Source organism: Echiichthys vipera, assembly GCF_963691815.1.
Source record: "Echiichthys vipera genome assembly, chromosome: 7".
Classification (NCBI taxonomy): Eukaryota; Metazoa; Chordata; class Actinopteri; order Perciformes; family Trachinidae; genus Echiichthys; species Echiichthys vipera.
Window position 1 is genome coordinate 5,109,978 of NC_139832.1, and position 15,294 is coordinate 5,125,271.

At 41.9% G+C, this 15,294-nt stretch overlaps 1 protein-coding gene across 2 annotated transcripts in view; it reads right to left on the reverse strand.

Moving 5' to 3' along the window:
* lrrk2 (leucine-rich repeat kinase 2) overlaps positions 1 to 14,141 on the reverse strand; it is a 42,373-nt gene extending 28,232 nt beyond the window's left edge. For both annotated transcript variants that reach the window (XR_014593261.1, XM_083916193.1), the window contains exons 1-13: positions 13,786 to 14,141; positions 11,905 to 11,990; positions 11,119 to 11,228; positions 10,033 to 10,121; positions 9,368 to 9,502; positions 6,846 to 6,980; positions 4,531 to 4,662; positions 3,103 to 3,222; positions 1,335 to 1,495; positions 1,161 to 1,240; positions 957 to 1,063; positions 684 to 813; positions 407 to 531 (exon numbers count right to left, since the gene is read on the reverse strand). Coding sequence is in view for 1 of the 2 variants with exons in the window: in XM_083916193.1 (XP_083772319.1) it covers positions 407 to 531; positions 684 to 813; positions 957 to 1,063; positions 1,161 to 1,240; positions 1,335 to 1,495; positions 3,103 to 3,222; positions 4,531 to 4,662; positions 6,846 to 6,980; positions 9,368 to 9,502; positions 10,033 to 10,121; positions 11,119 to 11,228; positions 11,905 to 11,990; positions 13,786 to 13,921 (1,546 nt within the window). In the remaining variant the exon portion in view is untranslated. The remainder of the gene's footprint in view (positions 1 to 406; positions 532 to 683; positions 814 to 956; positions 1,064 to 1,160; positions 1,241 to 1,334; positions 1,496 to 3,102; positions 3,223 to 4,530; positions 4,663 to 6,845; positions 6,981 to 9,367; positions 9,503 to 10,032; positions 10,122 to 11,118; positions 11,229 to 11,904; positions 11,991 to 13,785) is intronic.
* Positions 14,142 to 15,294: the final 1,153 nt, after the last annotated feature.

The window sequence follows — 15,294 nt, forward strand, 5'->3', positions numbered from 1 at the left end:
CTGTAAATGGAGCTGCTGCGATGTAAAACGAATTGCTCTAACAATAGACTTGCTCTGACAATAAAGTATTGCATGCATCTCATCTCAACTCATCTCATCTTCAACTGCTTATCTGGGGTCGGGTCTCAGGGGCAGCAGCTTTAGCAGGGGACCCCAAACTTTCCTTTCCCGGGCCACATTAACCAGCTCTAACTGGGGGATCCCGAGGCGTTCCCAGACCAGTGTGGAGATCTAATCTCTCCACCTGGTCCTGGGTCTTCAAAATCATCTTGGCCGGCAATAAGCCCCACATGCAGCAGTGTACATGAAAAACAGATAACGGAGATAGTGGAAAGGGAGGAGAATGCGGGCTGAAATAAGCGGCCAATGGCGGGCTTTATCCCAACAGTCTGGTGAGTCAGACTACCTGGGCAGAGGAAGACCAGACTGGCCTGCAGAGCCTCCATCTGAACCTCTGGCTGGAAGTTGTGGACCTTCATGGTGCAGAGGATCTGACTCAAGGCCATGTTCAACTCATCTAGACTGGCTGTCCTAAAGACACACAGAGACAGGAGGCACTCAATTAAAAGACAAGATACTATATGAACGTCTACTTAATCTAATTCTGACTTTTTGTTCGTTATATTTATGTGATTTTATGAAACAAGGACATCATAGAATATAAACTATGTGTTTGTGCTCACCTTCCCTGGAAGAGCAGGTTGAGCAGTTTACAGGCACTGATGGAAACTTCTGCTGAGGTTGAATGTCTCTTCATCATCTCCACTAGGTTGACGTGGAGGCCGCTGGACAGCAGCAGAGAACGCATTTTACCTGCAAACAGAGCGGACGTTCACTGTACGAGCCAACTAAACAATTGCTGAAATTTAGATGTTAAATGTGCAGTCACTCTTTGAAAACAACATCTGTCACCTTTTAAGTTGAAATGGTGACCTTGTTAGCAAACAGAGACTCACCGTTGTGTGTGAGGAGTGTGGCGATGGCGCTGGTAGCAGCTTGAAACACACTGGGAGAGGAGGAGTGGACCAGCATGGCTGCCATTAACTGTCTGTGAACAGGAGTCCTGAAAACAACAAACAGCAAATAACATGGCATTCTCTCATCAGACGTTATTATATATCTACTTTTCGGTTTGAAACATCCTTGGTAGACGTGTCTACCTCTCATTGCGCTCCTCTTCTGAATGGTTCCCTCCAGCTCCGTGCAGTAACAGATTGTGAATGGCCCAGCTTGCAGCTTCCTGAGGCAGTGGAAGTTAAAGACTTACATTTTTTAAAAGATGTTAATCTTTAATATTGTCAGTAGCTCGAGGGCCAGAAGAACTTGGGACTGACCTGAACATCTGGCTCTGCAGCGTGGAGATCCAGCGCCGTACAGCAGACCTCCATCCAGCCCAGGCCCATGTCCTCCACCTCCTCCCTGCCCCTGTTCTCCTCCTCCTCCCCTTCCTCCAGACCCTGCTCGGCCACCGCTTTGTTCTTCACGATGGTCGCAGCTAACAGACGGAGACAGTAATCACTGTACGAGATCGAAGATTTTTATCAAGAGCTGACTTTTGACATTTTCCAATTAGTCACAATCGCATCATAGCTAATAAAGCTTTGGTTAGAAAATGAAAGACTGGTTTGTTTAGTTTGATTAGGGTCAATCTTCAGAATACAAGAGTTTGGGGTTAGACACAATACGCTACAGACTACTTGTTTTTATAATGAGTCGATGAGCTTCCTGGCTTTACTACGGTCTGATGGTGCTGACGGGAACGCCACTAAAAAGGATTAAACAGTCTTCTACACAACCACTCCACTGTATCGAGTCTCACTTGTTTATAGATAACATCCACAGACAGCCCAAAACTACGGACAAGGTATAACTACAGTCTGGGTTAATACACTCATCAAATAAGCCATCTATTTTTTTAGTGTAACAACTATTAACAGGGAGATCCCGGACAGTCGCTCACAGCAGTTATTGTAATGTAGTGTAGCTAACACTGATTAGCTCGGGGCAGTGCGGTGAAGGCATTAAAACAGCTTTTTTAACCACTAATTCTGCTCAAAATAACACCAAACCGCCGCAGTAGCATGAGATGAGTCACTCCACATAAGACAAAGCAACAACAACGTAGTTAGTGTACCAAGAGTTTATTAATAGAGTGGCAGCTGTGGATCAGTGGGGGAGTGGGTTGTCCTCCATTTGAGAGATCGGCGGGTCGATCCCCAGCTCCCCCAGTCCACATGTCGAAGTGTCCTTGGGCAAAACACTGAACCCCATTTAATATGGTGTGAATGGTTGGATTAGATGGTATGTAGATGTCCACTGCCATCAGTGTGAATGGGTGAATGTGACAGATAGTGTGAAAGTGCCTTGAGTAGTCAGAAGACTAGAAAGGCGCTATAGAAGTACAAGTCCATTCACCAAAAGATTGACCTGCCATTCAAGTCAATTACCAAATGCAAAAGGAAGGAGCCCAGTGATGCTTTGTATTGTGATGTATTCTGTGTAGTGACTCTTATCAGGCTACTGCAGAGGTTTGGTGTTATTTTGAGCAGTATAAGTGGTTAAAAACGCTTTAATGCATTCACCATGCTGCCCCGAGCTAATCACTGTTAGCCACATTCGGCTGTTAGCGACTCTACCAGATTTCTCCGTTAATAGTTGATACACGAAAATAATTGTCTCAATGGATTATTTGATGAGTGGATGTTTTTGCCGAAAAAGACCATGGGAAGATTTCACGCCGGAATTTCACTTTAAGTAAAAAACACAAAGAATGCATCGCTTTGACTTTTTGTTGTTTTCATATTTTATCAAATCTTTGGATTGAACAAAATCGTATTCTTGCAAAAGACAGAATGCAGCGAGAACACTGGAAATGGTTGTTCAGAGCTGGTTACACGGCCGGCGACTTGAGGAAATCAATCAGGACACTGTGGTCACAACATATAGAGAACAGGCTGTTCTTGTACCCTACTACGATTTATATTCTTCTGGTGTACGGCAGTGTTTGTGTCGAGGCATTGTTCTGTTGTCTCTGTCTTTAATCCATCTGTGTGGATATAAATAAACGAGTTTAATATAGCATGTGTGCGTGTGCGTGCTCACTGAGGTCGGCCAGGCAGGAGAGAGCGGCAGCTTGCAGAGTGGCGTTGTTGGGGAAAGCCTGACAGGCTCTCACTGCGACCCTCTGGACGCCGTTTAGCACCAGGATGTTGTAGTAACTCTCTGTGAAAAGACACAAAACACACCGGATTAAACTGATGCCTCTACTGACCCCTGCAATCTTAAGTCTGTCAATGAGCAAACACATTCGTTTATCAGGGTAGTAAAATCCAAACACCGCCATACTGATAGTGAGGATTCATTGATTTCTCAAACAGTGTTATCACCGACTGTCAACAAGGTGAAGAGATACTCCAAAGTTATTCACTGAAAGAGCATCTGAGAGCTTACTAATGTTTACTGCGACACGTTTTTTCACTTATTTCTTTTCATTTAACCAGATAAAACCTGTTGAGATCTCTTTTACAAGGGAAACCTGACCAAGAACGCAGCATAAAAAGTTACAGAAAACGAAAATAACCATAAGAAAACAAAGAAGAAACACATTAAAAGGGTCGAAATAATAGAAAACCTACGCACACAAGGACAAGTACCAACCAATTCATTCACTATAGTACTTATAAGAGCTTTAATGTCAGGCAGACCTTTGTTTCAAGTTGGGCTTGGGGATTAATGATGGTTGTGTTGCATTCAGGTGTCCCAGTAAACCAGGATGCAGAGCCCTGAAACTATGACGTATATATATACATTATGCTTGAAGTCATGGTTATTCGAAGTGAGGGGGAGCAGAGCACAGCAGCAGCTTTCTTTCCCAGTTCAGTCTGTGCACTTGGAACAGACGACATGACCATATCTTGTGATCTCAGACATGCCGATGATGATGATGATGACAAGAACTCATTGACAGCCAAGGGGGGCCTTTAACAAGCCATAACCATAACAGGAAGGCCCTCGGACAAATCCACTTAGAAAACAAAATGTTGACACAAATCTTTGGTTCAAGTTAGGTAAGCTACAGAAATCTCATCTCATCTCATCTTCAACCTCTTATCCGGGGTCGGATAGGGGGCAGCAGCTCTAGCAGGGGACCCCAAACTTCCCTTTCCCGGGCCACATTAACCAGCTCTAACTGGGGGATCCTGAGGCACAATTGTATCCATTGTATGTATAGATAATAACTGTGTATGTACCAGTTAATTTCTGACATTTTGAAATAAGAAGCTCTTACACAACTTGGAGTAAAACAACAATAAAACACAATAAATCCATCTTTTCAAGCTCCAAGAAATGCGTTTGCGTGACTGCGTTTGGAACCGGCCAATCGGCGTCCTGTGAAGAGCTACTGGCAGTTGACCGGGGAGCATGGGGTGACATATGACACGCGACTGCTCGTTCCAAACAACAACAAAGCGGTTTGCTGCCTAAATGCTGCAATAACAACAACATAAACAATCAACCCCTGGGTCTGACCTGATGTAAACCTCCTGAACAGGCAGCAGGCCGTCTCCTGCAACTCCTCCACCTCGGGGAAGGCGTCCATGGCGGCAATGATCATGCTGTAGCACCGTGCGCCTCCCGACATCAACATCTCCACGTTACTGCCTGCAAGAGAAAAGATCGTTGCTGTATTTCTGATTATAACCTTCATGTTAGAACGTGCAACTAAAAACGTGTGTGTCTGTGTCACAATATACAGGTGTGTCACTATTTTAGATTCCTAAAACTTCACAATGGACAAGAAAAGAAAAGAAAAACAGGAAATGAATAATGAAAAACAGCCAGAGGTTCAGAAAAAGTCCCTGACAAATGACAGAGTGGTCCCTTTCTGGAATCCCCCCTTGACCGTGATAAATCGTACATCTGTGGGAAAAAAAAATGATTAAAGGGGAAAAAATGTTCACGACTGAAACGTTGTCACGCCCGGCTCCACTTTTCAGGTATTTAGGGCGCACTCACACTGTCCTTCCGTCCCGCCTAGTGCCTTTGAGCAGTGTGAGTGCACCCGCTCCGCGCATAACTGCGGACAGCGGGCCGTGGAGAGGTGGGCTTTTGTAGAGCCCGTTTGCACATGTACGAGCACGAGCGTGTGAACGTGTACGAGCACGAGCCCTACGGCGGTAGCGGTATGTGCGCCTGTTCTGACATAGAAAATAGAAGGAGGGACCATGCACGGACATTTAACAACAACAATGGCGGTGAAAGGTTCATGTTTGTGTGATGCGGAGGTGGAGTGTTTACTGCAGATTTGGTCGAATGAAAATATTCAAAAACAGTCGACAAGACGCACAAAAACTCTGAGGTCTACGGAAAGATTTGGAAACAAAGCCACACACACACGCGATCAATGCGTGTGACGTGTTACGGCGTGATGACGTATGGACGGCAAGAAGCATTTGCGTGAGGTCCAGGCAGTGTGAGTACAAACGGGCCTGGGGCGCGGGGGGAGAGGGAGGGGGGACAAGTACCCTAAAGCATGGGGCGCGGTGTGGAAGGACAGTGTGAGTGCGCCCTTAACCTCTCACAAGGCCGATGATGTCACTGGAACCCTTTGTGCTCCAAGTGACGGCCGTCGTTAGAGTGACAGTCGTTGGTGGGAAGTTGGTTTCGACTTTGTTAGTGCTCTATTGAGTCTGAACGACAGTCGTTGGAGTTGGACCAGTCACAGCCTGGTCCTGGTCCTGGTCCAGTCCCAGCCTGGTCCTGGTCCTGGTCCAGTCCCAGCCTGGTCCTGGTCCTGGTCCTGGTCCAGTCCCAGCCTGGTCAGATGCGTACATGAACTGATGAAGCCTCTTGGATGAGAGGTGAAACGTCTTCCTAGACAAACAACCAAGTCCAGTTGCTTTTGACTGAAATTGCTTTGGGGAGAACGACGACCTGGACGAATGAGAATATTCACAGACCTCTTTTAATGTCTTTAGTTAATGTTTTAGCTTTGGGTTTGTTTTTCATTTTAAATAAAGGGTTAAAAAAGTACACATGTTGATCTTTAATAACCAAATGAAAGGGTTAGGGTTAGCTATCTTTATGAGTTTGATATGGGCTAAAATGCCGTTATTTGATCGATCTCAAATGCTCAAATATTAATTATTAATTAAGTTTAACAGAACAGGAGAAAGTTCAGTGGGAAGAAATCTACAGTAAATCTTCAGCATATGTCCGAGCCTTTTAACTTTTACCACTTCAAATGAAAACTAGTTTGCGCCGTGGGACAAAACGCTTTTATTCTTCTAAAAATATCATAATCAAGGATTCGCAATTACACTCTGATAATTGCATTTGCTGACCCAAAAAACTAAAAATATACTTGTAAACCACCGAACCAATCATCTGTTAAATGATGATTTGTCCGGATAGAATTCAGAGTTTCACTAAATGGACTTCTGTGTTTCTCGCCCGTGGGGGGATTTCCATGATGTTTCAACTGCATTGTATACTTGCTGTGTTTTCAACAAACACAGTCCTCCTGTCCCATAAACAGCTGTAAAACTGTTGTTAAGTGGCATTTCAGATACTATCTAATTAACAGCAAGCCTGTTTAAAAAGCATGGGAGGTTAGAAATAGCCCATGTATAATAAAGAAGGAAAAGGGATGATGTTTGATGTGCTTCATGATTAATAAGTGGTGTAACACATCGTGCACTAGAGCACACATTCCTGAACGTCTCCACATAAAAACAACTACACTGAATCTATCCGTTCACCCTCACCGGGCAGATGTTCACACCACACCTAGATCAACTGATCAATTAATCTGAGATCAATGTATGGTAGGATCCGGGTCTTACCGGGACGAGCCAATGGGAGCAACACCTTCATGGCCTGCAGGAGCAGCTCGGGGCTGTCCGGGAACCTCTGCAGGGCCGCCAGAACCACAACGTGATCCTGGTTCTCCACGAACTCGACCAGGTGTTCATCACTTACTGGAAACACACACACACACAAGAGAGATATTCAGCTATCTGAGAGATACAGACTCGGGTCAGAGAGTGGAGCACTGAGTTCAAACTCGACATGGTGAAGCAGCATTTAGCGGTCATGCTGCACACAACTGGAACAAACGACCGGCAGATCTGAAATCAGCCCCAACTGTGAGCGCTTTTACGTCCGGGTTAAAAACATTTCTCTTCTCATGTGCTTTTAGATCAGGGGTGTCAAAGTGATCCAGTAAAGGGCCGTGTGGCTGCAGGTTTTCATTCCAACCAATCAAAAACACACCTGGTCCAACAAATCAACCGTGTGAAGACAGTTCAGGTGATAGAGTAAGTCGAGTCAGGTGTGTTTTTGCTTGGTTGGAATGAAAACCTGCAGCCACAGCGACTCTTTACTGGATCACTTTGACACATGTGTTTTAGATGAGCCCTTTTTAATAACTTTAACCTTGATCTATTTTATTTATTTATTTTTTATTCATATTTTCTACTGCTTTTAACTGCGTTTTTTGTTTTTAAAAAATGTTTTGTCTTTATGTAAAGCACATTGAGTTGAAATGCGCTATCTGTCTGTTCACCTGTCTGTATAGATGCCTGCCTGTCTCTCAGTCTGAGGGCCTGTCTGGCATTGCTCTGTTGCCTATATGTTCTGAAGGGAAGAGGGGGGTGTAGAAGCAGAAAAAGTTTCGGCCTGTCTGTCTGTCTGTCTGTCTGTCTGTTTATATGTCTGTTTTGTTTGTCATGTATGTCTGTTTGTGTCACTACAATATATTGTATTGTTATATTATGTTATTTTGGGTGGGGTGGTGCTGGGTGAGGGGTTTGAAATGTATAAGTGTTGCTTTTTTCCATCCCCTTTTCAGACTGTATGTGTAAATTGTTAATTTTTCTTTCTTTTTTTTCTTTCTACATCTTTTTAAGTTTCAATTTGTTTTTTTTTTCATCTTTGGATTACAAGTCTGAAATAAATGAATAAATAAAAATAAAAATAATAAATAAATAAAGATGCCTTGCCTATCAACGCAAATGCAAAGCTAGCTAAAATCCTAACTGTTATGTACAGTACAAACTCTAGCTATCTCAATTACAAGTAAGACCTGAGTTCAGAGAATAGATGAATAAATAACAATAATAACAATAATGATGACAGAAATATAACAGTAAAATAGAAAACATTTAAACATACATTGGTGTTGACAGCAGCATGACAGATTATAAATAAATGCTTTCTGATATATCCTTGGTCTAGGTATAAAAAGGATTACAAAAAAATATGTAAAAAAAAATACATTCATACAGAATGTCAACATGCTAACTGCCGAACTGTTAGTTTTAGCATTAGCAGGTTAGTATGCTGATCCCATCTTCAGCCTCTTATCCGGGGTCGGGTCGCGGGGGCAGCAGCTTTAGCAGGGGACCCCAAACTTCCCTTTCCCGGGCCACATTAACCAGCTCTAACTGGGGGATCCTGAGGCGTTCCCAGGCCAGTGTGGAGATCTAATCTCTCCACCTGGTCCTGGGTCTTCCCCGAGGCCTCCTCCCAGCTGGACGTGCCTGGAACACCTCCCTAGGGAGGCGCCCAGGGTTCATCCTTACCAGATGATCCTGAACCACCTCAACTGGCTCCTTTCAACGCAAAGGAGCAGCGGCTCTACTCCGAGTTCCTCACGGATGCTGAACTTCTCCCCCTCTCTCTAAGGGAGACTCCAGCCCCCCTCCTGAGAAAAACCCATTTCGGCCGCTTGTACCCGCGACCTCGTTCTTTGGGTCCTGACCCAGCTTTCATGACCACAGGTGAGGGTAGGAACGAAGATCGACCGGTAGATCGAGAGCTTTGCCTTCCGGCTCAGCTCTCTTTTCGTCACAACGGTGCGGTAGAGCGACTGCAGCACCGCCCCCGCTGCAGGTTAGTATGCTAACAGTTGCAAATGCTAGCCTTAGCATAGCTGCAAATGTGAGAACATAAGGTCGCCTAAGGTAAATGAAGCCAAAGACAAATAAAAGATTATTTAAATCTGATCTGATGGAGCAGAACCTGTCCCTAAATGACCAGCTTACAGATGAATACACTTTTTTATTTAGGCAACAACACCGCTGCCTTTTCTCTGGAACCACCCACAGGCCAAACTTTAGTGGTAAGACACAAATATTAGCAACACTTTACTGCACGCAATGAACATTAAAGCCTCACAGGACTCCAAGCATAGCTTTTACACTGTTAGGTAGTTCTAACACATGACACAGAGCCCGAAACATCTGAAACACACAAGATGGATACCTCTCATATTGGAGGTTAGAGTGTGTGTGTGTGTGTGTGTGTGTGTGTGTGTGTGTGTGTGTGTGTGTGTGTGTGTGTGTGTGTGTGTGTGACTGCTCACCTCTCTCCAGGAGGAACTGCAGAGCTCCACAGCCTTGGAGCTGCACCTCTTCACTGGTAGGGAACGTCTTCATCGCCTGCACCACCAGACCAAACACATCCTCCTCCTCTTCCAGCACCAGCAGAGGAACCATGTCTACAAAATCGTGGATCACACAAGCATAAAGAAAAAGGCCTTAATGAGAGCAGGAGTTTGGGGAAAGATGAAGCAACGAGAGCTAAGAACAAACATTTTGTCACCTGTGGATTAACTATAATGTTATCTCCACAGCTAAGTTACAGAGTCAGAAGCAGGAAGTCTTTGGCTCGCTTGATTATTATCCTTGCCAGTGCAGCCACTGACTTCGCCCTGTCACGGCCGGCTGCAGACCATAGTGATGCATGTCTTAATTTAACCTCTGCCCTTCTCAGAAGCTTTTCATGGCGTCATTGCACAGTAGATTAGAAATTAGCACAACCACATAAAAAATAAACTAGACAACAAGCTTTATCGAAGTAGCTTTTGAAAGGGGAATCTCACACACCGGATGTAGAATCACTATGAAAATCACATCCTGTGAGGTGCGTTTTAGCTATTTTAAGTCACAGAAAAGCCATTACACCGACTTTCAGTCTTCAGGAGTGATGCCCTGATGTGTTGGAGCATATCTCCTGTGTGTCATGTACCTGATCTGAGCAGGAGAGCCAGGGCCCTGAGTCCGACCATGGTCACTCTGCAGTCTGTGCTGTACCGAGAGAGCACCTTCAGGATGTGCCTGGAAAAACACAACAGAACGGGGTAAAAAATAAACCGGGGCTGTAGCCAACGCAAAGGCTAACTAGACGAGATGCTGATTTACAGAAGTGCATATAATGAGGTCAAAAATTGTCTTATTGTCTGAGCACACCCGTGTACTGCATAGTTTTTGAACAGCTTGGTTGAAAACAATGTGAAAAACAAAGGAAATGAAAAAGGTTACTTGGGCAAAAACCTGTCTGATAGTGCGTGATACGGGAATATGAGCTACACCAGTTAGGAATAATGAACAGGAACTGAAAACTCATAATGACGCCTAACTAATAAAGCAGTAAATCTCTGTCTGTCCGTCCGTCTGTCCTTCACATACCTCAAGAGCCATTCATCTGATCTACTTCACACTTAGGCTGGATTGCTCGGGACCCAACGACGTGCATTGTCGAATTTGGTGCAGTGCATCTCAACACCATGCTTATGATTAATGTAACTGCGATACGAAATGTAAGGCTGAACGCTGTTGACTTGCTTTCACTTCTTTAATCATTTTCACTTCTTTGTGGGACAATTACCTTGTGCATCAGGATGTGAAACCAACAGATTACAGCGCTGCTTTAAGCCAGAAAATGTGAATTCACAACTAACAGCAGTGCATCAAAAGCCACATCATCACCCAATAGGTATATACAGGGTTCGAACACCTTGTCCGAGGTCAAAGTCAAGTACTTTCAAGGTTTTCAAGCACCTTAAAGTTATAGTAAGTTACATATTTCTACAAATACATACAATTATTAAAAAATATTATTTCACTTTACCTTAAAATACATGGTATTATGTTACAAACAACTAAAATGATGTGTTCATAATACCAGAAGGAGCTATTATATAGCTGTTTGTTGTGAAATAAATGTGGCTAGCAAGCATTTATCCAATGTTCAAGCATTTTAAGACCTTGAAAACATTAAAATTCAAGCATTTTCAAGGATTTCAAGCACCCGTACGAGTATATCTTTACTTACTGGTGCACTCCCACCACCTCCCAGTCCTTGGCTGCCTGCAGCGGTCTGGTCAGCTGGTCCAGCGTATCGGGGCATATTTCGATCAGCCGACACAACAACGACCAACCCACCTGTAGCAACAAGATCACACCGTCACACACGTTGGCCAAGAGGTGAACAAGCAAGTCAGACGATCGAAATAAGAAGAATGACGACGTGCTTGTGAAAGTGCACCTTAATTATACAGCTGAGGACCTAAAAATACATCAAAACCTGTTTGACTCCACTGCACTGGAGCAGGAGCGTTGTTTTTAGTGCAGCGTGTGGAGCAAACGGCTACACAAAAACATACTCCAGAGACAAACTCGTAGGGCTTTTAGTGATTTACGGTCTCTGACAAGATACGTCACACAATTCCCTACAGCTCCTAAAGAAAACGACCATTTTATCCTTCAAATGAAAGTCCGTACACGACTCTCACAGTCTGACTTTCAGATGCGTAATGCCGCAATCTCACCTCTGATAAGCTGCATTCTCGGGACGCCATATACGCGCTAGCTAAGGCGCAGGCCCAACAGCTGTGGATGACTTTCAGGCTAAGCAGGTGAAGCTGTTTTACACACTTGCTTTAACATCTGTGTGTCTATTTAAAGAGGGCACACATCCTGTTTCGTCTTTAGCACCTTAAAGATTAACGCTTGGACATTTCACATTAAAAAAGTGGTGTTTAAGAGTCAACACATGAAGTTTCTTGTCTCTGTTTAGGCAGAAAAAGTTAAATACAAATGAAATAATCAATGAAAAGACCTGCTGGACTCCTTTGCTGCTGATGTGGGAGGACAGCACCACCATGAGGGGGGCGTGGACATCTTTGTCTTCAAACAGTTCAGCAGCTGCAACAGAGTTTGAGAACACACGATGTGACAACTCAGCTTTGAATGAAAGGACGCGGCGTTTTTTACACTCATTTCTATTTGTTGTCAGTGTTTAGCGCAGAGAACAGACAGGCGATGACAAGGACTCCATTATTAGAGGGTGAGGTCAGTTAAACACTGTTTTATCAGTCTGTTGTCGCGTGCACCATCTTCTTCGCTGTGGTGTCCTGGGGTGCAGGCATCAAAGCAAAAGACGCAAACAGTCTAAACACACTTATAACGAAGGCCGGTGTTGTGCCGTATTCAGCACCCCTGCCGTGAAATGCGCCCCCTCGCATTATAGGTGATATATTGTTACAGGTTAAGCTACACAGCAGCTGATGAAGCAAATAAAATGCACCCCACCTACATCACCTGCGACGTGATATTTATATTAATCTTTCGAAAATTATAATTTCACAATAGAATATTCTGAAATTCTGCATTTTTTATCTTAAGTAAATTTAGATGCTAATACTTTTCTACTTTTACTTAAGTAACATATTAAATTAATGACTTTTACTTGTTACAGAGTATTTTTACAGGTTGATATCACTACTTTCACTTAAGTAACATATTAAATTAATGACTTTTACTTGTTACAGAGTATTTTTACAGTGTGATATTTCTACTTTTACTTAAATAACATTTTAAATATTTGACTTTTACTTGTACTAAAGTAATTTTACAGTGTGATATCACTACTTTTACCTCAGTAACATTATAAATGCATGACTTTTACTTGTAACAGAGTATATTTACACTGTGATATTTCTAATTTTACTTAAATAACATTTTAAATATTTGACTTTTACTTGTACTAAAGGATTTTTACAGTGTGATATCACTAATTTTACTTAAGTAACATATTTAATTATTGACTTTTACTTATAACAGCGGGTTTTTACAGTGTGATAATACTAATTATACTTAAATAACATTTTAAATATATGACTTTTACTTGTTGCAGAGTATTTTTACAGTGTGATATCACTACTTTCACTTAAGTAACATATTTAATTATTGACTTTTACTTATAACAGCATATTTACAGTGTGATAATACAAATTTTACTTAAGTAACATTTTAAATATATGAATTTACTTGTAACAGAGAATTTTTACAGTGTGATATCACTAATTTTACTTAAATAAAATATTAAATATTTGACTTTTACTAGTACTAAAGTATTTCTACAGTGTGATATCACTACTTTTACTTAATTAACATTTTAAATTTATGACTTTTACTTGTTGCAGAGTTTTCTACAGTGTGATATCACTACTCTGACTAAAGTAAAAGCTCTGAGTATTTATTCCTCCACTGCCTTAATGAGGTATTTTACACTGTGATATTACTCATTTTACTTAAGTAACATTATAAACGCATGACTTTTACTTGTTGCAGAGTATATTTACAGTGTGATATCACTAATTTTACCTAAGTAACATTATAAATGCATGACTTTTACTTGTAACAGAGCATATTTACAGTGTGATAATTCTTCTTTTACTTAAGTAACATTATAAATGCATGACTTTTACTTGTAACAGAGTATTTTTACAGTGTGATAATAAAATAAAAGCTCTGAGTATTCCTTCCACCACTGCTTGTAATGGAGTATTTTACACTGTTAAACTACTCCCACCACTAAGTGAAACAACATGGCCAGAGGATATCGTGCATGTTTATGATCAGCAGCATGATGATGACGAAGATGATGGTGATGATGATGCACACGCACACGCACATGCAGGGACAGTGTGTTTCCTACCATTGTCGGCGTGCGCCAGAAAAAGCAGATCCTGGAGGATCTGGATGAGCGTGCACAGCTGTCTGTCCTCCTGAGAGATTTTCAGCCTCACCACAAGTTTCTTCAGCCTTTCTTCCAACTCCTCTTTGTTCACCATGGTCCTTTGATGTCGCCACTCATATCATAACTCTACATTGATACATTTCCTTTACATTGTGTTCACATGAGCTGCGGCTACAGTGGCTGTCCCGACCGGAGTTGGTAGTTTCGGTTCGGGCTTTGACATCACCGTCGTCGGGTCACTCTCCTCGGGCGCAGAGACATGTTCCTCTTTGGACACTTTCTGTTTCTTCTGTGGGGGGAAAAAAGACAGATACAGTCGTGTTCCTCCTTCCTTACAATCACGTCATATGACTGTGACTTCCCGTTTGTTGGAGAGGAAGCTGGAAGTTGACACCGCGCCACAAAGCTTCCTCCCACCCTGTGTTTACTGTCAGACGTAAATCACAGAGGGAGAGTCGGCGCCGTATTACATTTAAAAAACACCGATTTTAATGTTTGTTTGAGAATATGCGAATATGCTAAGCCCTTAGAGCAAGTATTAAAACGTTTTACAACCTTTTAGAAGGTGTTTCTAAGTTCGGCATACATCACTTTGCACAAAACTCTAATTAAAATCTAATAAAATCATTTATTTATGTTTGTTGTCAGTTGGTCACAAGCGGGTTGGTTTTGTAGTGCGCGCCTAGCAGGGTAACTACGGTATTTGCACTTAAAGCACTGAGGGTCGTTTTTTTTGTTGTTATTTGATTTTTTATGTATTTATTCATCATGATAGTTACATGACAACGTGTTAAGTGTGGTAAATATATGCACTTAATCCACAGCAGTACATTAGAGATAAAATAAACAGCAACATTAGAATGATGTTAATGCATCAGAGAAGAAATAATCCTATAATATATAATAATATAGCTGCTCATAATGAGTACTACTTTATTTTAAGTAGCTACATTTTGCTGATCCTTATGACACTTTTATGACACTGTGCTGTGGATTAAACTTTGCTGCGGGACATAAAGTAGTAAATCAAATGTGCTGTACCTGCAACAGCTGCAACATTAAGATGCTGTGTGCATGTTAATTATATCAATATAAGTAAATAGTATTTGTTTATTGTTTATGTTGTTTTTGTACAGGGAGAAATCTTTAATGTAGTAAATATGAGCTCTTCATCCACAGCAGTACATTAGAGATAAAATAAACAGCAACATTAGAATGATGTTAATGCAGCAGAGAAGAAATAATCCTATAATAATAATAATAATAAAATAATATAATAATATAGCTGCATAATGAGTACTACTTTATTTTAAGTAGCTACATTTTGATGATCCTTTTGACTTGTAGTCAGTGGTGGAAAGTAACTTAGTACATTTACTTAAATTCAATTTTGAGGTACTCGAGTAATTACATACTTAGGAAATGTTGCACTTTTTACCCCACTGCATTTATTATTGAACTTTAGTT